Raw genomic sequence first — 24,224 nt, forward strand, 5'->3', positions numbered from 1 at the left:
ATCGACCTTCATACTTCAAAACGGACAATACCTCAAAAACGTAATAGTCATTATAATTATGTTGAATCGACTTTTGGTATATAAAACCAAACACTTGAACTTATGAGCAAATAATCACTTCAAATTAATTATAATACTTAACGAACAACATATAAACTCTTTTTAATGATTCAAAAGGTTCTGATTTTTTTTTCCTTTTCAATTACTATATCTAGTTTGACTATTAAATAAAATCATTTTTGTTTAATTTTGGATACGTTTTTATGTATGTAGTCATTTATTTTGTTACCAATTATTTAACACCTACTTTTTCTAATTTAAACATAAACTCAATAAAAACTTGTTTATTCAATTTTAACTTAATGAAAGATGTTTCTCAACTTAAAAAAATGAAAAAGGTTCTTATATATAACAATTATCATCATCTCTATTAGTATTATTATTTAATTTTTGCCGTCATGTGTATCTAACATTGAATATTAGAATGGTTATTTTATGACCACAAAATTAAGTTCTTAAAGTATTTGAAGAATAAGAGAGTCCTATTTCATTTAATTTAATGTTATGAATCGTGTATTAATATTGTGAAACAACGACAAAAAATGTAGATTATACCCACCTTCCATTTTAGTTATGGTCATGGAATTGTGTAGATGTCTTCTTCTTTTTTTAATTCTTTTAACCACAATTAAAAGTTGTCAATATGATCAATAAAAAATATAGTTTGTCTCATGTAATTGATGATATTTTTAAAAATTAGTAACTTTCAAATTAATTCTAAACTAACGAAACATCATTTCGACTCTTTTTTTTAATATGAAAACTAAATTAAATTTTGAAAAATCCAAAAAAAAAATACAACCTAAGCAATGATTGAATCTAAACAAAATATTATTTTCTAAAGGATGGATCTGAACAAATCTAACATAGTGCAGTGGAATAATAGACGCAGTGTATTAAATTAGATGTTATGACACGACGCAACTATGTAATTTGATTTATTAAACATTGTATGTTGAGTCAATGACTCCCAAAGCGAGTACAGAGAATGAGAATTAATTATTAAATCCACTTTATATTAATGTCAATCTATCTAGAAGGGAATTACTATAGAATCGAGAAACGCGCAATTATCGATCAAATAAACTCTTGAAATCAACGTCGCTTCTTCTCTTATAATCCGATCCAACAATAATGGAATCAAAATATGGTTTTACTTTTTCATTTAATAAACAAAATATGGTTTTACTTAGCAACAGTCTTCTCAATTCTCACCAACGTCAAACTCCATACATTTACGTAATTCCTCCTTCAAATACCCTCAAGTCAATACACAACCACATTAAACTAATAATAACAATAATAATATTAAGTTGGGTGACAGTTGTTAAGGTTATTTATATTTAGAGCCTAGTTTATTTATTTATTGTAACGAGAAAATAACTATACACTAATAATGCATAAAAATTTGGTGAAAATGAAGATAGAAATGAAAGTGAAAACATAGTTGTGTTGTGTTAATTAAGGGAGACGTTGAGTTGTTACCTGGCGCGAGAGCAATAGCAATAGCACATAACTAACTACCCTATCGAAAATAGAACACTCTTTCTGTTGGTAAAAAAAATAAAACTGTTTTTTGGGGAGAAAATTATTTATATTGTCTCGTCTTCTCTGTTGCGTTGTGGCAACAGAGAGAGAAAGAGATTAGAGAGAGACCTTGACTTAGTTAGAGGGAAGAAAAAAAAGAAAAAGAAAAGGTGAAACGTATTGACTTTGTGTGGAAGGCCTATGGTTGTCGTTTCTTTCTGCAACCGTTATGGTGCCAACGCGAACGATGCCTGTGGTTAAAGGTTTACATTGCGCTTCCAATACGATGTCGTCTTTTCGATCCGCATTGTGAGGTGAAAGGCTTCTTTGATTCTGTAGATTGACGCAGCCATGCGGTGGTTATCTACGCTTTCCTTCACGCATTCCTGTTCCTCCTCGTCTTCCTCAGCTGCCGCCGCCGACCACCGCCGGAAGGCCTGGCTGTTCGGTAGTTCGTCCAAGAAACGCGCCTGCCATGGCGAGAACGATGCCAGGTGGCACGAGGACGATTCACCATTCTCTTCCCCCGGCACACCTCAGCCCTTGCCCCTGCCGGAGCTCGCCTCCTCCTCCGCCTTGATCCGCAACAGAGACGGCAAATGCCGTCTTCCCTCGCCCAAGGAGGCTGCTACAGCCACCACCTACACCGGCTGTCGGATGCGGAGGTCGATTTTTTAATTTTTCCTTTCTTTCCTTCAATTAGTTTTCTTTGTGGCTTTTCAATTTTTGTTAGGTAATTGCTTAATGAATTCGATTATTACTAGTTGAGATCGTTGCATAACTCTTTATGTTGCACGTTTGTTGTTGTTTTGGACTGAATCATTAGATGCATATATTTGTACTTGTGAAATGAAACTTTATGATACTGCTTGTATAAAGTTCCCCTTAAACACTTACAAGAAAAAAAATTTAAATGAATCTGAGTTTATTTGACAAGTTAAAATCTATTTATGCACCTCAATTTTAAGGAATTTGGATCAGGTACCTTCTGTAAAATTTAAGTGCATAACTTGATTTTAATTTATGAAAATGATCTATTCTTTTACATTTGTTATTTTGGTTTTGGAGAAATTATCAAAGGGGAATTGATTATGCATTTGCAGTTTTGTACTGCAACTTGCCATGCATTTGTGCAAGAGTTCTCAATGGCGAGTTTGCTGACCTATTTGACCGAATCTTGTATTGTAACAGTGCTTTTGCTGGCCAAGACACGAGAAGGAGTATGGAACAGGCTGAAACCAGGTCATCGAGAATGGTGCATCAAGATGCGTGTGGTTGTTGTGAAAGTGCTCGAGATAATAGTAATACTAATAATAGTAACTTGGCGAGCATCCCTCGTAGGAGCAGTTTTTCAAGTATTCCCTTTGCAAGTCCTTCAATATTGAGTCCAAAGAAAACAAAAAATGGCGAATCTGTGCCATATTATTATGCGAGTCCCAGAGGAAATCAGTTCTGGTCTGCACCAGAAATGTCTACCTGTGAAACAGGGTTGCCACCTCCCGCCTTCTTTGATTTATCCGTGTTGAGCACAGAAGCTTCTCCCTCTCCCACCTCCCATCCAAGTCCACAGAGGAGAAGTCCCGGGCACCACACCAAAACCTTGAGTGGACCTCTATCTCCTATACATTCCAAGTTATCACTTGAAATCTCAATGGTGCGCCGTGAAAGCACTGCCCCTCCTGTCAGTGTTCACCCCTTGCCCCTGCCTCCTGGGGCTCCCCTGCCCTCTCCATCCTCAGCTAGTACATTTTCCAATGCTAGAGCAGAATCATTGCCAATGAAAAACCAATGGCAAAAAGGGAAACTTATCGGGCGTGGGACATTTGGAAGTGTTTATGTTGCAACCAATAGGTATGTAAATGTTTCATGTGCATTTTAAGATCTTTTGTCTATTTTCTTAGTCCCTTAAAGAGATGTTGTTTCTTGGCAGGGAAACCGGTGCATTATGTGCAATGAAGGAAGTGGAAATGTTTCCTGATGATCCAAAATCTGCTGAGTGTATAAAACAGTTAGAGCAGGTTGGTTGCCGTTACTTTTTTGTTACCACTGCCTATTTGTGATCTGTGTAAAATGTACAAACAGCATAGGTGATGTGTCTCATTTAGTGTGTTATGGTTCATATCTCTTATTAGAATTTTGGAATTTTAGTAAAGAAGTCAGTGCGGTAAATGTCAGTCAGTTTTATGGGAATAGTAATTATTTTTCCAATCCTGAATAAGAACACATTTTTAGTCACTTTGGATCTCTTTTACACATGAGCACTGGGAACTGATGGCTGCATGATTAATAACATCTTGTAATTCTGCTTAGCAAATTTACTTCTGAAATGTACTATCTTGAAACTTTTAATAACTAATGCAACTACTTTGTAATGGTAATTGAAATTATTTTTTTCTCATTGAACAGTACAGATGCCCAGCTCAGATTAACTGGTCTATTATTTTACCTCTGTGTTTTCTTCTAGCCTTGGCCAATATACATTTTGCAGTGACGACTCCTAAATTTCGTTGTAGGGTCCATTATGCTTAATTACTTTGTGAGGTTGCTTTGTTGTTTTTATGGTTTGGCTATATATTTTACCCTCCCCTCATTAATTATGAATATATTTCTCTATTATCCTTTTTATCTATCTTACTAGTTTATTCTCTTTCCCCAGGAAATTAAAGTTCTTAGCCATCTACAGCATTCGAACATCGTGCAGTATTTTGGCAGTGAAACAGTAAACAATCTCCTACTTCATAATTAGCTGCTCAAGATTATTCATTTCTTTTGTTACAGCCTTAAAACCTTATAACAACTTTGGCGTATGCGTTTGCAGGTTGAGGGCCGGTTTTATATTTATCTGGAATATGTTCATCCTGGTTCAATTAATAAATACGTCCGTGAACATTGTGGTGCCATAACAGAATCTGTCATTCGGAATTTCACTCGACATATTCTATCAGGATTGGCTTATTTACATAGCAAAAAAACAATTCATAGGTACATTCACAACTCATACTAACTTGAATTCAAAACCTTTATTGATCCATATGCAACTGCTTTGTTCTAGTTGGAAAACGACTGTTTCCTAGAATTTTTTTTTTATCTTATATTTGGACCTTTGTCACTTTTTTATTTGTTTATATTTTTCTTGTATGCATATAGGGACATCAAAGGGGCTAACTTGCTTGTTGACTCCGCTGGAGTTGTTAAGCTTGCTGATTTTGGGATGGCTAAGCATGTGAGTGAGAAGCCTTCCCCTTTAATTCACATTTTCTAGTTTCAGTTTTTTTTTTCATGCTGAAAGTGGATCCTGTAATTCTGTAGAATATTTGTATTTCTTCTTGTTAATAAGATTATCTGTTTATTGTTGAAAAATCTCAAGAAGAGATTGGCATCAGAAACACAGGCCTTATGTTAAAATGTTCAAAGTTATTGCTTTTAAAATTCCTTTCTCTCGATTGAGATGAGCAACCTTATCTCCCCTCAAAAAGCAGATTTAGATGTTTCTGAATCTTGCATAATAATCAGGTGCTTCATGTATTGTTTTTCAATTTCACTGCTTGAATATGTATCTTCAGGCTTTGGTGCTTATTTTTCGCTGTTGAATCTGTTCATGGGGTGTTTCATTAAGTTTATAACTTGGGATCCCTTTATGTTACACAGCTAAATGGGTTCGAAGCTAATCTTTCTTTGAGGGGAAGTCCGTACTGGATGGCTCCAGAGGTATATTATATATTATTACACTGCACTGTCCTGTAATGTCTCGCGCACTTCTTATTAACACTTTTCTCGTTCAGCTTTTGCAGGCGGTGATGCAAAAGGATAACAACCCTGATCTTGCTTTTGCTATTGATATTTGGAGTCTGGGTTGTACCATTATTGAAATGTTCACAGGGAAGCCTCCTTGGAGTGAATATGAAGGAGTAAGCACCTAAAGAAAATTTTACTTTGCCTCTTTTGAACTTTGTGATTCTCAGGCTACTTCAGTACCATACTGATATGGTATTAGTTTAAGATTTCTCATAGGTAACAGAATCCCAATGGTTTCCAAAACTACCTATTCAAAGATGGATGGTTTTATATCGGTTTATATGAGAATATGGGATTCTGAAGTTTGGTAATTGGTAATGGATGATAACGCACCAACTTTTTACTTATTTTGGCAAACCTCAATATGAGCTAAGGCATCTTTGAGCCAACTTTTTTCTGTTTTCAGCTTGTGGATTTGGCAGAGATGATGTATGTATACGGGTACTTTTTTTTTAGCTTGTTAAATAATTTTTTTTTTCTAATTATGCAGGCCGCAGCTCTGTTTAAGGTTATGAAGGAAACCCCTCCTATTCCTGAAACATTGTCACCCGAGGGTAAAGATTTCTTGAGGTGCTGCTTTAAAAGGAATCCAGCAGAGCGGCCAGCAGCTGCAGTTTTACTAGAACATCGATTTTTGAAAAACTCTCAACAGCTTGATGTTTCATCTCCCACTCAGTTGTATAATGGAACTGGCTTCATGGTGAATACAGCTGTGCCATTTTATATTTGCCGAGCCATTTTATTTGTTTGTTATTGAAATTTTCTTTTGTTGGCAGGACAAACCACGTAGTCCCATTAAACAATTTGAATATAAACATGACCAGTTGTCAATCTCCTGTGCCAAAATTGCCAAGGTTAAAGCAGCTGACAGGCGTGGATTTCGGATTTCGTCGTTGGAAATTCTTCCTGCATCCTTTAACCAATAACGTAATCCTGTTTTTAACACGCGATGACCATGCGCCATGCTTCTTCTCTGCTGAAATGGGAATCATCATCTCACAATAACCACGTAGCAGTGGTGTCACGGAACTTTTTTTCTTCCCTCCACAGCACACCTGGTCTGTGACTTCAAAAGGAAAAAAATGACCTTTTCAATTGACCGAGCTGGAGGAAGTTTTGATTATTTATGCCAATGACAGGGGTCCACATTGTAGTACTATAGTTTAAGAGACGTTCATGCAGTGACTTGCAGCGGTTGCCGTCATAGGTTCTCTTTTGCTTAGTTATCAATGTCAAAAGTCAAGAGCTTCTTCAGTCTGTAAATTATGCTGCTCGAGAATATGGTAGCAGCTTTAGAAAATAATAATGTTATTATACTAACTTAGAGCGACGAAGCAATTAACCTCAAGGGTTCATATTTCTTCCTCTATCTATATTAGGATGAAGTCAAATTTATGTAGACTTAGTGTTCATCCCTCTCTGTTTCATGATGATTCTAATTTGGTTGCTTGTAGTAGATATGTCAATCCACTCCAGGAGTGTTGTAATAATTAGAATAAAGACTCTCTCAAAATCTTCAGTTTTGAATTGTAAAAAATTGTATTTTCACAGGACATGCCACATGTTAATGTCTATATGACGTAAGAAGAATGATTGTTGATACCTTTTCTTTAGTTGTATCTGATGCTCCTCTTTCCTGCTACCTCTGCTGAAGAAGATTATCCAGTGGATATAGATTGGATTAAATCCAATATTAAAATAGAGTTTTATAAATCTAATTTTAATAATTAGATTGAATTTTAAGTTCAAATTTATATTTTCTAAAATAAAAATAATTTAAATGTTTATAAATAAGTTTGATATCAATTTAATTTTTTTTTTCAAAATCAGTTTTAAATCCAAAATAATTTAAAACTATTATGTATTTTCTAAGAATATCTTTAAATTAAAAATCTATAGAACTATATTCCATTATTGTGTAATTAATCAATAATTTGAAAAACAAAGCATTTTTTAATATTTAGTACATATTTTGTGTAAGATTAGATGCAATATTTGTTATGTTTTTAATACAAGTCTACATCACTCCCTATTGAAAACAAATTATGTGTTATTCAAAAGTATATCATCTGAGGATTAAAAAAAATGACAATTATTATATTATAGTAAAAATATAAATAAATATAAGAATAAAAAATTATGTTTGAATATATCTTTATTCGGATTAATCAATGTCACAACCCTTTTTTAGTCATTCTTTTGATAAATATAATCTTAATAATTATAATTAAGATTATAACTCATTAGCATAAGTAATTATAGTTACAACTAGTTAGTTTAGTAGTGTATTTCAAAATAGGTAAACATAACTCAATAACTCATATCATAAGTACTCCAATTTAGGAATTAAAAGTTTAATACACTTTTTCATGAAGCTAACATATATTCTCTAATCAAGGCTGGCTAAGGGTAAAGCGAGCCTCTAGTCAAATAAGATCTCAAAAAATTAATTTTTACTACTAATATTTTTATATTAAATTAATTATAAAATTATGTTTAAGAAAAAAGGTCTCGAAAATTGTTTTTAATACTAATATACCTCAATTAATATAATTATAAAATTCTTTTTAAGAAAGAAAAGGCTTCAAAAAAATATTTTATTACTAATATAACTCTATTAAATTAATTATAAGTTTATGTCTGAAAATAAAATTTAATTAAACTATTTATGTAAGATAATTTTTATTGGTATTAAAAATGATAATTAATGAGTTAGAGTTTTTTTTAGTAAATTATAGTTTTATTTATGAAAAGGAGAATGATCAGCGATATCTTTCTTCTCTTATAATCAATATATATATATTCTATTTTCTTCTTTTATCTCTATGTGACTTCTCTTGTCTCTCCTTACTTTCTTCTCTTCTAAGAGTCCATGTGTACCAATATTTTCATGCTATTTTTTTGTTAGTATGTTTTTCTTTCTATTTATGTTGTTGTTATTTGTTATTTTGTTTTGGATTTGTATTAGAATTAGAAATGTGTTTCTTCTGCCCAATTTTGTTTTTCGGTATTTTTCGATTTACGGGTTTTAATAAAAAAAAAATTGTATATCTTGCCCACTTACTATCGAAGCACAATAATTTTTTGAATTATTTTTATTAATGATTAATTTTAAAATAAACTATGTAGGTTTGTGAAAGAGTTGAGAGTTGAGTAGGAGAAAGAGGCTTGAGACTCTAAACAAAGTCTGCTATCAAGTTTACTTCCTTGACAACCAAAATCAGGTTTTATTGTTTTAATTCATTTGTTTCATTTACATATCTTTAATAGTATTTTATATATTATTATTTCATATAAAAATATATAGATATGTCAAGTAGAAAATTTGAATCAGGCTATTCAAAAATCCAAAAAGGGGGAAGAATTGAGACATCAATTGCATCATAAAAAGGAGCTATGAATACATTTAAAAAAATAGATAAGAAAAATAAATTAGAAAATACAAGTGGGTGCTCTTTGAATGAACAAGATAATAACAATATAGATATAGGTGAAAACAACAATAAAGTAAGAGAAATAATTAGTGATTATGATAACTATAACAATTTCAGTGTCAGTTGCTTCAGTCCAAAGGAGTTTCTCAAAATTAAAGATAATAAAAATTTATTTAAGATCAACAATATCCCAAGAAAGATTAGACGAATTAGCCTTGTTATATATTGAAAAAGAAATGTTAAATAGAATTAGTTATGATGATTTAATAAATAATTTTGCATAAAAAAGCTCGAAAAATAAATTTTAAATAAAAGGCCTCATTTGGCATCTCAAACTCTTGAGTCGCCCCTGTCTCTAACTCATTATATACTAATTCAATGGATAGCCTCAGCTCCATTGCTAGTACCCCATCAGCTCCTAAATCCGCTCTCAATATACACAACATGCGATCATCGCAAAAATAAGAGAAAAAACAATACAAAATGCAAGGATGACCTAAAAATCACAAAAAAAATGTATAAATGAAAGATATCATAAATTTCACCAATTTCACGAAAATATTAAATTAAAGTCAGTGAACTAAAGCCCAAGTACCAAACTACAAAGAAATTTCTAGACTCTAGACTCTTGCTTCTAGAAGACTAGTACATTGAATGGACGGGTGAGACTCTGCACATGTCATACTGATCCTCCTCTTATATTTCTATACAAGAAACTCAAATGGAACATCATATATCTCATCTAGTATTGACATGGTTAACTTTAATAACTCCTTAAGTATGATAATCTTTCATATAATTCATATCATACCGTCAACTATAGGCTTTCTACAACTTTTACCACTCTAAGTGAGTTTGATAAGGATAGTCCACATCACAAGTCCCCTTCAATACACTTGACCTAATCCTAGATTAGCATTTTCTCATCCTAGATTAACATTTCTCTTTGGAAATAAGCTAAGGTGACAATCATACCACACTGAACTTTCACTAGTAATCTTACATTCAAGAGATATAATTGGATTTGTGATATGACTTTATAATAGATACTCTATTTATAGCCTAACCTTTTTATTGATAAAATATTCATTTTTCCTAGTCTTCACAACTTATACATATAATTGTACTATTAAAATTTGTAGTCTTGTACAAAATTTATTTCTATCATTGTTTTTAAATTTTAACACATAACACAATACAATAATAAAATACAATTTGTTACAGGCAAAAGAAACCATTTCAATATATAAATCACCTCTACTATAAACATAAACAAAACGTCACAGTTTACCGTCTAGTGGCAAGGCTACAGACAAAACAATTTCTCTAGAAATGTAGAGTTCCCCCATCATTTCCTATTTTTCTCATTCTTATCCACAAGTTACAATATTTTCACACATACAACATCCTAACAAGCAATCCAATATGTCACATTCATCATTATGACATCATATCTAATTATAGCTCATCTCTATATTCTTATCTTATAAGGAATTACACTTCAGTTATGTTCTCAAACAACTCACCAATTCGATAGGTTTCAAATTATATATTTTAACTGAAAATTTCCTAAATCACTCTGATATTCCACACTTTCACATAATTAAAATCTCAATTAACTTCACATCTCGAACCAGAATACAAAATAATTTCATATCTTTATCCTATGTAGGTCAATATGCAGCTACATGTTCATACTCTAATATTTGAATTCAATCATATGACTTTAAAATTTGAAATGAATTTAGCTAAAACATATTGGTTCTATAAAGATGGCAGAAACTTACCTTAAGATGAAATCAAATTATACGATAGAATCATTCCATCTAACCAATTCCATGACATTGAATCTTCAAGAAACAAGGAAGAGAGTCAAATTTTTTAGGGAAAATGAAGAAGGATGGGAGAATCTAACTTATGAAAATTGAGATGGAAAGGGATTTTCAGAAAATGTTTATGAGATAAGTCTCTTCAAAGGTTGTCACAATCAACAATTCTTGTATATATTTTTTCTTTAAAATGTTTATTTTTAGTAAGTGAATTTATGTTGATTTCACAAACCTCATATGTAAAGTGAGAATTACAATCTGTTTGAAAGGTGGAAATTATGATCTATTTACATATTATAATTTGGTTTTATTTTTAATAGATGAATATTTTTTTAACTCATCCATTGAAAAACATTGAAAAATAAGTATGAGATTAAATATGGAAAAATATTTTTCAACTAACTAAATCTTTACAAATTTCTCTTACAACTTGAAGTGACATCTCTAGAGTGATTTTTCATTTTTCTATTTTTTCAGTTCTTATATTCTAAAATCACTTAGTAGATATTAACTCAGAATGTAAGAAAAAATTGTAAAGATTTAATTGTCAAAATATCATTATCTATTAAAAATTTATACCTTATCTAATAAAAGCACGATAATGGTAACATAATCGTCTAAATAATTTGAGTAAGATAAATTTTGAATCAATTTGCAAGTATTTTAGTGGAAGAATAACGTATATGCATATACCTGTTACTTTTATTGAAATCTATTGTTTTATTTTCGTATAGCTAATAATTATAAAATCGAATTACGGAAAATACGTTTTAAATCATTTTAATAGTTTTTTTACTAAATTTTATTTAAATAATGTATAGTTATTTATCCATATAGTTTTAACGAAGATTGTAACATCCCAATTAAATAGATAAAATCAATTTAAATAAACGCCACATATATTAAATATTCAGAGAGTGCGGAAAAACAGAATATGACGTACACAGTACCCCAACATATCCATAACAAAAGGAAGAGGCTCCATAGGCCTAAATGAGGCACAAAAACTCGCCAAGAGCGAGAGAAACTACTACTACTAAACTCCAAACGTTGAGGCCCCCATAGTGAGTCTGATAGTCGTCCAAGATATCATCAAACCGCAACATCTCTATTATTATTACCACTGGCAGAGGTTCTCACATCTGCTCACATCAACAAGGTTGATGATCATCGCAAAGGAGGAAACCACACACAATCATACAAACAAGCAAAGGGTAAGCTAGTGAAAAAGTTCTCATATCATACACTCAACATACAATTTCATATTCAAGCATAAATGGCAGACATCCACATATGAGGCACCAAACCATATAAGACACCAAGACTTGACTATCCGGATACGCTCAATGAGGCACCACCACAAAACAGTGGAATTACGTTCTATCAATGAGGCGTCACCACGAGGCCTTCGCGGAATTACACCCTTACAAGAGGCACCACCACGTGGCCTTCGTGGAATTACGTCCTGGCCTTGAGGCACCACCACGTTAACCTCGTGGAATTACGTCCTGATCTTGAGGCACCACCGTGAACTCTCACCTTGAGGTTCATGGAATTAGGTTCAATAATTGAGGCACCACTGTGAACTCCCCTTAGGAGGGCCCACGAAATTATGTCCATATGATGAGGCACCACCATGAGCCCCACTACAAGGGTCATGGGATTATGTCCTACCCAAACCTTACTCACACATAATCAACCAATCATGAAGTTCTTATGGATACCATTAACATGTCATTTAGTATACATGACCAACCACCAATCATATATCATGCCAAGCTTATCACTATTTCATTAGTTCCCACCCATAACATACATAGCACATGCATATCCACCCCCTTTATGCAATAAATCAATGAACCAGTCAATCAAACAACCAACAATATTCACGAAACGAAGCATAGCCAAAACCCAAGCTATGTCTCACTCAAGCTGGGAGTTCTCGTTCAAGCGAGAGGAGTGCTCTCGCTCAAACTGCAGACTCTCGCTTAGGCGAGACTGCGATAGTGACTCTGGGCAATTTCGCTGATTCTCGCTTAGGCGAGACTATCTTGCCTGAGCGAGACAGTTCGTCGCTCAAAAGCAGCCCCTCGCCTGGGCGAAGGTTCGAGCAGAAAAGTCTAGGCGAGCTTCTGCTATTCTCGCTTGGGCAAAAATATCAGCTCTCGCCCCTGTTCACGCATACATGGCAACACACCCAACCAAAAATACATCTTTCAACCATTTCCATGCGAACCCAACTGTCAACACCCAATTTCATCCGGATAAGAAATAAAATTTTGACTTTAATAATAATTAAAAGAAAAAAAAACACATTACAAAAAAAATCAACATTAATTTGGATGTACATGTATACTCCTATTCTTTTATTTATTTATTCATTTTTATTTTTATTTTTAATTTTGTCTTGCTTTTTATTTATCTATTTTATTTATTTTATCTTGTTATATTTTATTTGTATTTTTATGTTATTTTTATTTTTACTTTACTTTATTTTATTTTATTTTTATTTTATCTTATTTTAATTTCAATCTCCATTTTATTTTACTTTCACACCATTTCGATTTTAGTCTCTTAAAAAATATATAAAACGTATAAAATGAAAAAAAAAATCATTAGACTTTCTGCCATGCAAAATATGGCCAGATTCATACGTTATCTTGTTATTGGGAGGTTTTTGGACACAAAAAGAAAAAATGTTGGGTATTGGTGTATCACTGCGGCAGCAACCAGGGGAGGCAGTGTCTGTGCGACAGCAACCAGGGGAGGCAGTGTCTGAGCATGTCTGAGCATAGCAGTGCAGCTATGGCTAAAGTGCAACTTTCCATACAAAAGAAAGGGGGACATATAAGCAAAGGGGAAAGACGAATTTCAAGATACAGTTTCACAAGATCACATAGGGCAAGAGCAACAAAGCAAGAAAAAAAAAAGAGAGAACAGAATCAACAAGCAACAAGAGAGGAACAACGAGCAATACAAAGAGAAAAAGGTTGCGATTCTTGGATGTTTGGATCAATGCAAGACTATCTGGTAGTCCTTGAATGAACGTTGTCTGTGTTGTGTTTCCCATATTTGTTATGCTTTGTTTGTTGCTCATGATGATGTTACTGCGCGAGTTGTAATGTGGGCTGAGTGATAGAAAACATAGTCCACATTTACTCTGTTACTGTATGATCATCGTTCAAGCCCCAACCGAATCCCCACAGCCACGGTTTCCCTCAACCATCATCAACACACCAAAACGCTCATTCTCCATTCAGCTGCCGCAGACCAATTCCCCCAAATATCACAAACCAACCCATCCCACACGGTCACCAATAAACCATCATCACTGTTACGCAATTCCCATTTCTCATCTTCCTGTATTGAATCTGAACTCCTTTCATCCTTCACCTGCACAAAAACAACAGAAACCCAAAACTAGAACCCAAACACACTTCACAAACAGTTATATTTTGTAGATACACGTCTTCACTCGCTTACTCGCTCACCTCATCCTCAATCTTTTTCACCACCACCGAACCGATACACCCCTGCAACTTCGATTTCTCCATTCAACCACAACCCGTTCTACATTTCTCGTTCTTCCATCAATCTCCAACCTTCACAAAAATAACCAAAATCAGGGAACCTCTATTCATCATCCTCCACCCACCGATACAATGAAATACCCAAATCCATTCATCCCACCAAGAACAAATCAGAAACAAACAAACAGGGAACCGAAACCCCCACAATTCCAGCGCCAAACACTCTCATTTTCCCAGATCAGCCGCGTCTAATCATAACACATAGATGAATAAGGGAATAGAAACCCTCGCCGTCGGCCTCGTCGCCGGCGATTCGGAGCTCTGAGCGGAGGAATGTGACCGCGTGATGGTTGCAGACCCAATCGCGGTGGCTGGCATGGCGGTGACGAGCTGTAGAGTCCTCGTGTGCCTTTTTTTCGTGCGGAAGAGGATGGGGGCGAAGGGGGCGCTGGCGTGGACGTCAGTGGCGGCTGGAACCGCTGACGGCGGTCTCCGGCAGGCGAGTCCTCGAGGCCATGAAGGGGATGAGTGCAGCCCCTGTCTCGCGCGCGTTGGAGAAGAAAGAAGAAGGAGATGCGTGTGTAAAACTTAATTAAGGATCTTTAAGATTTATAATTCTCACACGATAAATCATAATAGAGCACTAACCTTGATCCATGAGAGATCCTGTGAATATGCGTTCTTCAATTTATAATCTTGTGTGCTCTTCAACCACCGTTTCCCAATCTATCTCTTTGCCTTTCTTTCTCTTCTCACACGTACTTGATGGGTTACAGTGAAAAGAACCTTATGGCCAGAGACAGAACCCCAATTCCTTTTATAAACCAACGTCCATCAAGTTGGTTTTTTATTTTATCTTTATCTTTATTTTATTATCACTTCCCATAATAATAACCAATAAGTCTTTATATTTTATTAAATCACAATTGGGCCCATCATAATATTTCAAATGAGTCACTAATAGAATTAATTCGTCAATTAATTCTAACATTCTCCCACTTGACTCATATGATGTCATAACAATATGTGATTTAATACATAAACATAATGCGCAATAAAAGACCTTGCATAAATTGGTTTCATCATTATTCATAATTAAAGATACAGAAATAATAAGAGTCATGACGGTCACACATCATTTGATCGACATGATCCCTTCCATGTACTACTATATCATCCATTTCTCCTTAATATGACCTTAAAAACGAGAAGTCCATAATGGGTTCAAACATAATGTCATTTTACAAAACAATAACATAACATAATTTGTTTTCTTCATCATAATTTGCATGCATAAACATAAAGAAGAAAACACAGATTTCAGAAATTTATACATTAGGGAGCTCAAAGTGTCACATAAACATTAAAAAACATTAACATTCAACATTTAACATTCACTAGTAGACATAATGCCCATATTGTTTACATGACCAGCATACAATTTGGGCGGTAACCCTTTTGTTAAAGGGTCAGCAATCATAAGATCTGTGCTAATATGTTCTATTGACACTTTACGTTTCTGAACTTCTTCTTTAACGGCAAAGTATTTCAACTCCATATGTTTAGCACCTTTAGAATACTTGTCGTTTTTAGAAAAGAAGACTGCTGCGGAATTATCACAATAAATTTTCAGCAGCTTGGAAATACTGTCGACTACTCCAAGTCCTGAAATAAAGTTCCGCAACCAATTAGCCTGAACTGTGGCCTCAAAGCATGCCACAAATTCAGCTTCCATGGTGGATGCAGCAATGACAGACTGCTTTGCACTTTTCCATGAAATCGCTCCTCCGGCTAAAAGATACACATAACCAAATGTAGACTTTCTTGTATCCACACAGCCGGCAAAGTCTGAATCTGTATAACCTATCACCTCAAGGTGATCAGATTTTCTATAAGTAAGCATGTGATTCTTTGTTCCTTGTAGGTATCTTAAAACTTTCTTTGCAGCTTTCCAATGCTCCAGACCTGGATTACTTTGGTATCTACCAAGCATACCAACTGCAAAGCTAATATCTGGCCTCGTACAGGTTTGAGCATACATCAAACTCCCAACAACAGATGCATAAGGGATATTTTCCATCTATTTCCGTTCCAAATCATTCTTTGGACATTGCATGAGACTAAACTTGTCTCCTTTTTGTATTGGAACAGGAGATGCTGAACATTTATCCATTCTGAATCTCTCTAAAACTTTATTAATATATGCATTCTGAGACAAACCTAACAATCCTTGTGATCTGTCACGGAATATTTCTATTCCTATCACATAGTATGCCTCACCCATATCTTTCATTTCAAAGTTATTAGAGAGAAACCTCTTAGTCTCACTTAATAGACCAAGATCATTAGTCGCAAGCAAGATATCATCAACATACAGAATCAGAAATATAAACTTACTCCCACTGACCTTCAGATATATACACCGATCAACGGTGTTTTCCTTAAATCCAAAGGACACAATAGTATCATTGAACTTAAGATACCATTGTCGAGAAGCTTGTTTAAGTCCATATATCGATCTCTTAAGTTTACACACCATGTGCTCCTTTCCTTCTTCAGCGAACCCCACCGGTTGGTCCATATAGACATCCTCTTCTAAATCCCCATTCAGAAAAGCAGTTTTAACATCCATTTGATGCAACTCAAGATCATAATGAGCTACTAATGCCATGATAATTCTAAAAGAGTCTTTCTTAGAAACAGGCGAAAATGTTTCCTTATAGTCAATGCCATCTTTCTGAGTAAAACCTTTGGCAACAAGACGGGCCTTGTAACGTTCAATATTGCCTTGAGAGTCACGCTTAGTCTTAAAGACCCATTTACACCCAACTCTCTTGCATCCTTCTGGCAATTCCACAAGGTCCCATACGTCATTATGTGCCATTGATTTAAGCTCATCTTTCATGGCATCTAACCACTTATCAGAATTATCACCATTAATGGCTTCTGAAAAAGAAATTGGATCATTATCAATACTTAAGTCATTTTCTGACTCTTGTAGATAAACCACATAATCATTCGAAATAGCAGACTTTATATCTCTGTGAGATCTTCTTAATACTATTTCTTGTGGTTGTTCTACTATTGGTTCATTGTTAACCTCGGGATCATTAATTTGTTGTTCTTCTTGATTGTTGTGAGTTTCTACAACATGTGGAACAACAACTCTTGATAAAGAAGTACTAGTTATAGGAACTTGTACTCTAACTTCCTTAATCTCCACATTTCGTGAAGCTTCACTCCCATTGGTTTCGCCATTTTCAATAAACCGAGCATTTCCAGTTTCAACGATTCTTGTACTATGGGTAGGACAGTAAAACATATACCCCTTTGATTTTTCTGGATAACCAATGAAAAATCCACTGATTGTTCTTTCATCCAGTTTCTTTTCTTGCGGATTGTATATTCTTACTTTTGCCTGACAACCCCAAACATGCAGGTGTCTCAAACTGGGTTTCCTATTCATCCATAACTCAAAAGGAGTCTTTTGAACAGCTTTACTAGGAACCCTGTTCAACAAATACATGGCAGTCTTTAAAGCATACATCCACAATGATACGGGTAAACATGAATTACTTAACATACTCCTAACCATATCCATTAAGGTTCGATTACGCCTTTCTGATACACCATTTTGTTGTGGTGTGCCTGGCATTGTGTATTGAGCACAAATACCACGTTTCTCAAGGAACTTAGCAAACGGACCAGGGTGTTGTCCACTTTCATCATATCTTCCATAATACTCACCACCTCTATCAGACCTTACGATTTTCACCTTTCTGTCTAATTGCCTTTCCACTTCATTTATATAAACTTCCAAGGCATTTACTGACTGAGATTTCTCATGCAGTAAATAGACATGTCCATAACGCGAAAAATCATCAATAAAGGTGATGAAATACTTCTCTTTATTGAAAGAATTTACATCAAACAGACCACATATATCGGTGTGTATGATTTCAAGAAGCTGAGTGCTTCTCGTGGCTCCTTTCTTTGTGTGTTTAGTTTGTTTGCCTTTAATACAATCCACACACACATTCAGATCAGTAAAATCTAAATCCGGAAGGATTTCATTCTTTACTAATCTTTGCATTCTTTCTTTGGAAATATGTCCCAAACGTTTATGCCACAAGTAAGCAGATCGTTCATCCACTAAACTACGTTTAGTGCCAACATTGTGATGCACAGTCATAAGAGTTTCAGCATATAAATTATCCAAATTCAATTTATATAAACCATCATAAAGTGTACCAGATCCAATCATAAAAGTACGCTTAAACAAACTGAAACAACCATTCCCAAACTTAAAAGAATATCCAGCAATATCAAGCTTAGACAAAGAAATTAAATTCCTAGTGATACTAGGTACATAAAAAGTATCCATAAGGTCTAAGTGATATCCAGTGTCGAGGATTAGACGATAAGTCCCGACCGCTTCCACTGGAACTTTCTATTTATTGCCCATGAAGACAAACTTCTCATTTGGGTTTATGGTTCGGGTTGTAAGAAATCCCTGCATCACATTAGAAACATGAGTCGTACATCCAGAATCAATCCACCACGTATTATGGGGAACTTCAGTTAAGTTTGATTCAAAACATACGTAAGCATTATGCTCACCTTTCTTTTCGAACCAAGCCTTACGCTTTATGCAGTCCTTCTGGAAATGTCCAGACTTCCCGCAGAAATGACATTTGTCATTTTTCTTCTGGATTTTAGTTGAGGACTCGTCAATCTTTAGTGGTCCTTTACCCTTTCCATGTTTCTTAGCAACTTTCTTTCCAACAGCTCCTTGATTCTTCACATATTGAATAGAGTGGCTTCCTAAGTTCTTCAGTCGGGTCTCCTCCTGAACTAGCATACTGTGCAATTCATGCACATTCCACTTGTCTTTCATGGTGTTGTAGTTCATCTGGAACGGACCATACTCAGACGGTAATGAGTTCAGAATGAACTGCACGAGAAAACCTTCATCCACTGCCATTCCTAAAGACTTAAGTCTTGCTGCGATATTTGTCATCTCGATCACATGCTCATGCATAGTACGCGAACCGTCAAACTTCATAGTGGTCAACGTACTCATCAGTGTCCCAGCGAGAGACTTATCAGCAGTTTGGGAGCGCTCTTCCACAAATTTCATAAATTCTTTTGCGTCATCAGTTTTGGGAAGAGCTGACTTTATATTACTTGCTATGCTCATTCTCATAAACATTAAGCTAAGTCTGTTTGATCTTACCCAGGCTTTGTAATGGGCTTTCTCTTCATTGCTACTAGCATCCGTGATAGCAGCCGGCTTTTCAACTAGAAGAGCTAGATCAAGATCCAACACACCTAAGTGAAATTGGACTTGCTCACTCCAGTCAGGGAAATTCAACCCATTAAAGACTGGAACAGACGAAGCAAGCGCGTGTAAAGATACCGGAACAGAGACTGCAATTAACACATGCCTAACATTAATGCTTTGAGTCATAAAACTAAACGTAAAAACAGATTCAGATATAAACAATCATTCTATGCATACTAATGTTCTCCTTTGGGAGATCCACTAATACACAAACATAAACATAATGATGTTAATCACATTATAACATTATTGATAATTAAAATATGCATCAACTAGAATCACCTACTACCTTTGGGTATATAAATAAAACTAGTGACGCATACAAAATTATTTACAATCATGTTCATTAATTATGAGAACAATTAATCAACCTTTGGGCGATCCTTAAATGTCTTATAATTAATGAATTTTAATTAACCCATAAATTTAATTATTCATAATTTAGCATCCATACTATGGGTAATTAAAATAAAAAACATTAATAATTTGAAATTATATAAACATTAAAATTTTGGCCACTTTGGTGACTAACAAAATTTATCATACTTAATTTCAAATAAATAAATACACATACATTTAATTGCTATAAACTTTATATAGCTTCCTCATTAATTTTAATTTAACAATAACAAACATAAATATTATTGCAAATTAAAATAAAATTATTAATTATTTATATAAATAAAATAATTAATATTAATTTTATTAGTGACATCAACTAATAAAAGCATTACACTTTAATTTTAATAAATAAATTAACAGTAGCGGAATGTAACTTCACAGTGCACGTTCACACAATATGAAATTGGGAAACTTCCCATTTTCACACGTTCACTCACGGTAACAGCACACGTTCCCATTCACAACAAACCGTTTTTAAACTTTTCATTCAATGCCAAATGTACTGTTCATTCTATGCCAAACTTTTCACGTTCACGCATGCATTGTACTGTTCATTCATTGATTCAAATTCAGGTTTCACGCACGCGTAAATTGAATTGATGCATGTTCTTAACTTTCATTCATTCCTTTATTCCAATTAAAAACAAAACTCCATTACAGTAAGTAAAGCACGCGCACGCATAAATTCTAATTAATGGCATTTTAATGGCAGTAGCGGAAAACTTAAATAACCCTTCAAACTTAATTAGGGCTCATAAAAATTGGAAACAAACATCATAAGAGGAGAATCATAAATCCTACAACATCGCTCTGATACCACATGTAAAACTTAATTAAGGATCTTTAAGATTTATAATTCTCACACGATAAATCATAATAGAGCACTAACCTTGATCCATGAGAGATCCTGTGAATATGCGTTCTTCAATTTATAATCTTGTGTGCTCTTCAACCACCGTTTCCCAATCTATCTCTTTGCCTTTCTTTCTCTTCTCACACGTACTTGATGGGTTACAGTGAAAAGAACCTTATGGCCAGAGACAGAACCCCAATTCCTTTTATAAACCAACGTCCATCAAGTTGGTTTTTTATTTTATCTTTATCTTTATTTTATTATCACTTCCCATAATAATAACCAATAAGTCTTTATATTTTATTAAATCACAATTGGGCCCATCATAATATTTCAAATGAGTCACTAATAGAATTAATTCGTCAATTAATTCTAACAGCGTGGTCACCGGTGTTTTTTGGTGGTGGACAGCGTTGTCAACCGCGTCGTCACCGGCGTCGTCACCGACGTCCCTGGTGCGGCGAGGCAGAGATGGAAGTGGTGTGCTGGTGGTCGGTGGCCAGTGGCAGCTAGGGATGGCAACGGGGCGGGGCGGGGACGGGTTTCGCTATCCCATACCCATCCCCGCATAAAAAATTCATCCCCATCCCCATACCCAAACCCAACGGGTATCAAACTTTTTTCCCATCCCCATCCCCACCGGGTAACGGGTATAATCTCGTACCCATACCCGTACCCGTGTTCTAACTACTTCAATATTAATTTTTATAAAAGAAAAAAAATTACGGTAAAGAAAACATAATATTATGAAATATTCAATGTTAGGAGGATTTTCTTCGATGCCAAATACCTTAAAATAAATTATAATTGTTTACATTTTATATTAGAATACCAAATAAAATTTCATGTGAACCAAAACATTTATTAAATTTGCAAACTACAACATTGATGAACTTAGTTGATAAAACTAAAAAATATTTCAAAAAAATATAAAAGGAAAACAAATATTCAAATTAAAATATATTTTAAATGTTTGTTTACTTCAATTTTTTAAATTCTAATGAATCTTTTTTTTATACACTAATAAAAGTTATAATATATCACTTGATCAAAATGACACAAAGAACACATAATAAAAGGAAAACAAATATTCAAATTAAAATATATTTTAAATGTTTGTTTACTTCAATTTTTTAAATTATAATGAATCTCTTTTTTATACACTAATTAAAGTTATAATACATCACTTGATCAAAATGACACATAGAACAAATAATAAACATAATAATAAAATTTTGACATAGATTTTGTATCTTTTGAACTTCAATATATGTAGGATAGTGACAAAAAAATATTCATAGAAATTACATTAAATTTTTATATTGTAGTAAATAAAAGTTATTTATACAATTAAAGTGAAAAAAGTTACAGTATGATTAATAGTGAGTTATAAAATAACAAATAATTAGATAGAATATATCGAAATATTATTCTACATAATGAAAATAAACAATAAATAAAAATATTAAAAAACTAACAAATGTGTGTTTTAGAAATAATTTGAGAAACTATCGAAAGAAATCGCACAAAGGAAATCAAATGTATAATTAAGGTATGATAAAATGAAAAAAACCTTAGAGAACTGATTATTAAATTATGTTTGAAGTGGTTAAAAATAAATAAAAATATCATTAGTGACCAAAAAATGTGTCATTAAATTACAAATAAATTAGTAATTAAATTGGTCACTAAATCAAGTACCGATTCGATCATTGAATCGGTCACTAATTTAGTCATTGATTCAGACAATAAATCAACTACTACCACCAATGACGAAAAATAGTGACTGATATGGGTTACTAACTAAATCAGTCACCATTTCATATTTTTCTTGTAGTGAATTATCATATACTATTCCTAAATATCATTATATATATATATATATATATATATATATATATATATATATATATATATATATATATATATAAAATTTTAACCACTTCAAACAGAATTTAAAGTGAAAAAATTACATTATGATTAATAATGAGTTATAAAATAAAAAATAATTAGATAGAATATATCGAAATATTATTCTACATGATGAAAATAAAAAAAATAAATAAAAATATTAAAAAACTAACAAATGTGTGTTTTAGAAATAATTTGAGAGACTATCGAAAAAAATCACACAAAGGAAATCAAATGTACAACTAAGGTATGATAAAACGAAAAATATCTTAGAGAACTAAGAAAACTTTTCAAATATCAACATATATACTTAATGGTTGAAAAATAACGAAAATTATTTTAATGAAACAAAAGAGTTCTTCAAATTAAACAAAAATTAATAATAATAATAAGTAAAGAATTTTTTTTATATTACCTTAAATTGAGAGTATAAACATTCTCATGTGAAAGGAAAATTTATAATAAATAAAAATATTAAAAAATAATATAAATATTCAAATATGAGGCATAATTTTTCTTTTATTAACATACATCATTTTAACATAATTACATAAAGGTTATGATAAGATAAAAAATATATTGGAGATGAGAATAAGTTTCATGACAAGTGAAATAATTAAAAGAAAAAAAAAGAAAAAAAAAAAATATATATATATATATATGGGTTACTTGATTAATTGTGAATATTTTAATAATTTAAACGAGAATGGAAATATGACGGGGACGGGTATTATGGCGGGTATATGTACATCCCCATACCCATCCCCATACCCAACTGAAAAAGTCGGGGATTCCCCATACCCATACCCATACCCAGTCAATGCGGGGATTCCCCGTCAAAACGGGGACGGGTTCGGACAATACCCACGGGGACGGATTTATTTGCCATCTCTAGTGGCAGCGTCTCGGTGTCGAGAGAGATGGAGAGGAGGCTTTCTTTGAGCAATTAGGGTTTAGGTGTCTCATATGCCACATCCCCTTTACTCCGTGCACCCCCCATGCCACTAATTACACCTTCCCCTTTTGTTTTTTTAAATGGGGCCAACCGTGCTCTTTGCACCCCTGGTTCTATTATTCACACTCCAGATCCATTTGTCTTCTTTGCTTGTTGGGGCGGATTTTTGTTTTACTTCGTGCACCTCCCAGATATCATATTCCAACACCCCCATATCTCTGTCTATTATTTTTGGGCATGTTGTTGTATCTATTTTGTGTATCCCCACTAACTACTCATGTACCCCTTTTTTTTATTTCCCACTTTTATCCTTCTTAAATAATTTCATCCTTTTATTTATTTATTTTTTATTTTTTGAAAAAAAACAAAACAAAATATTTGAAAATTATAAAAAATTGCAAAAAAATAGAAAAAAGATCAAAAAAATAAAAATGTTCTCTTTTACTTCATTGTGTATGTCCGATCGCTCGCACCGTATGACACTTATTTTCTAAAAAATACCAAAAATAGTTTTCTTTCTCTTTTAGTGTCTGTCCGACTGCTCGCATCATGTGTCACATATTTTCAAGTAATTCAAAATACCA

General features: G+C 33.5%; 2 protein-coding genes across 2 annotated transcripts; one reads left to right on the top strand and one right to left on the bottom strand.

The window, feature by feature from the left end:
* The first annotated feature begins 1,661 nt into the window (after positions 1 to 1,661).
* MAPKKK5 (mitogen-activated protein kinase kinase kinase 5) lies at positions 1,662 to 6,935 on the top strand. The gene is made up of 10 exons (XM_028064856.2): positions 1,662 to 2,252; positions 2,779 to 3,438; positions 3,518 to 3,605; positions 4,244 to 4,306; positions 4,406 to 4,569; positions 4,735 to 4,810; positions 5,236 to 5,295; positions 5,370 to 5,495; positions 5,873 to 6,082; positions 6,159 to 6,935. Exons 1-10 carry the CDS (start codon positions 1,939 to 1,941, stop codon positions 6,306 to 6,308), a joined length of 1,911 nt encoding a protein of 636 aa, XP_027920657.1. The 5' UTR covers positions 1,662 to 1,938; the 3' UTR covers positions 6,309 to 6,935.
* An 11,180-nt stretch (positions 6,936 to 18,115) lies between these two features.
* LOC146887931 (uncharacterized) lies at positions 18,116 to 19,901 on the bottom strand. Its single transcript, XM_085670305.1, has 2 exons — positions 18,796 to 19,901; positions 18,116 to 18,688 (listed from the first exon to the last, which is right to left on the bottom strand). Exons 1-2 carry the CDS (start codon positions 19,643 to 19,645, stop codon positions 18,654 to 18,656), a joined length of 885 nt encoding a protein of 294 aa, XP_085526431.1. The 5' UTR covers positions 19,646 to 19,901; the 3' UTR covers positions 18,116 to 18,653.
* Positions 19,902 to 24,224: the final 4,323 nt, after the last annotated feature.

The sequence above is a fragment of the Vigna unguiculata genome, chromosome 3 (genome assembly GCF_037176805.1).
Source record: "Vigna unguiculata cultivar grain cowpea cultivar isolate G323 ecotype 2 chromosome 3, ASM3717680v1, whole genome shotgun sequence".
NCBI classification, from domain to species: Eukaryota; Viridiplantae; Streptophyta; class Magnoliopsida; order Fabales; family Fabaceae; genus Vigna; species Vigna unguiculata.

Excerpts from the sequence above, each read along its gene's own strand:
- MAPKKK5 (XM_028064856.2), top strand. The coding sequence starts at position 1,939 with ATGCGGTGGTTATCTACGCTTTCCTTCACGCATTCCTGTTCCTCCTCG. Across the intron at positions 3,439-3,517 it reads GTTTATGTTGCAACCAATAG|GGAAACCGGTGCATTATGTG; the intron begins GTATGTAAATGT and ends GTTTCTTGGCAG. Across the intron at positions 4,570-4,734 it reads AGCAAAAAAACAATTCATAG|GGACATCAAAGGGGCTAACT; the intron begins GTACATTCACAA and ends GTATGCATATAG.
- LOC146887931 (XM_085670305.1), bottom strand. The coding sequence starts at position 19,645 with ATGACTCAAAGCATTAATGTTAGGCATGTGTTAATTGCAGTCTCTGTT. Across the intron at positions 18,689-18,795 it reads GGCTTGGTTCGAAAAGAAAG|GGATTTCTTACAACCCGAAC; the intron begins GTGAGCATAATG and ends AATGTGATGCAG.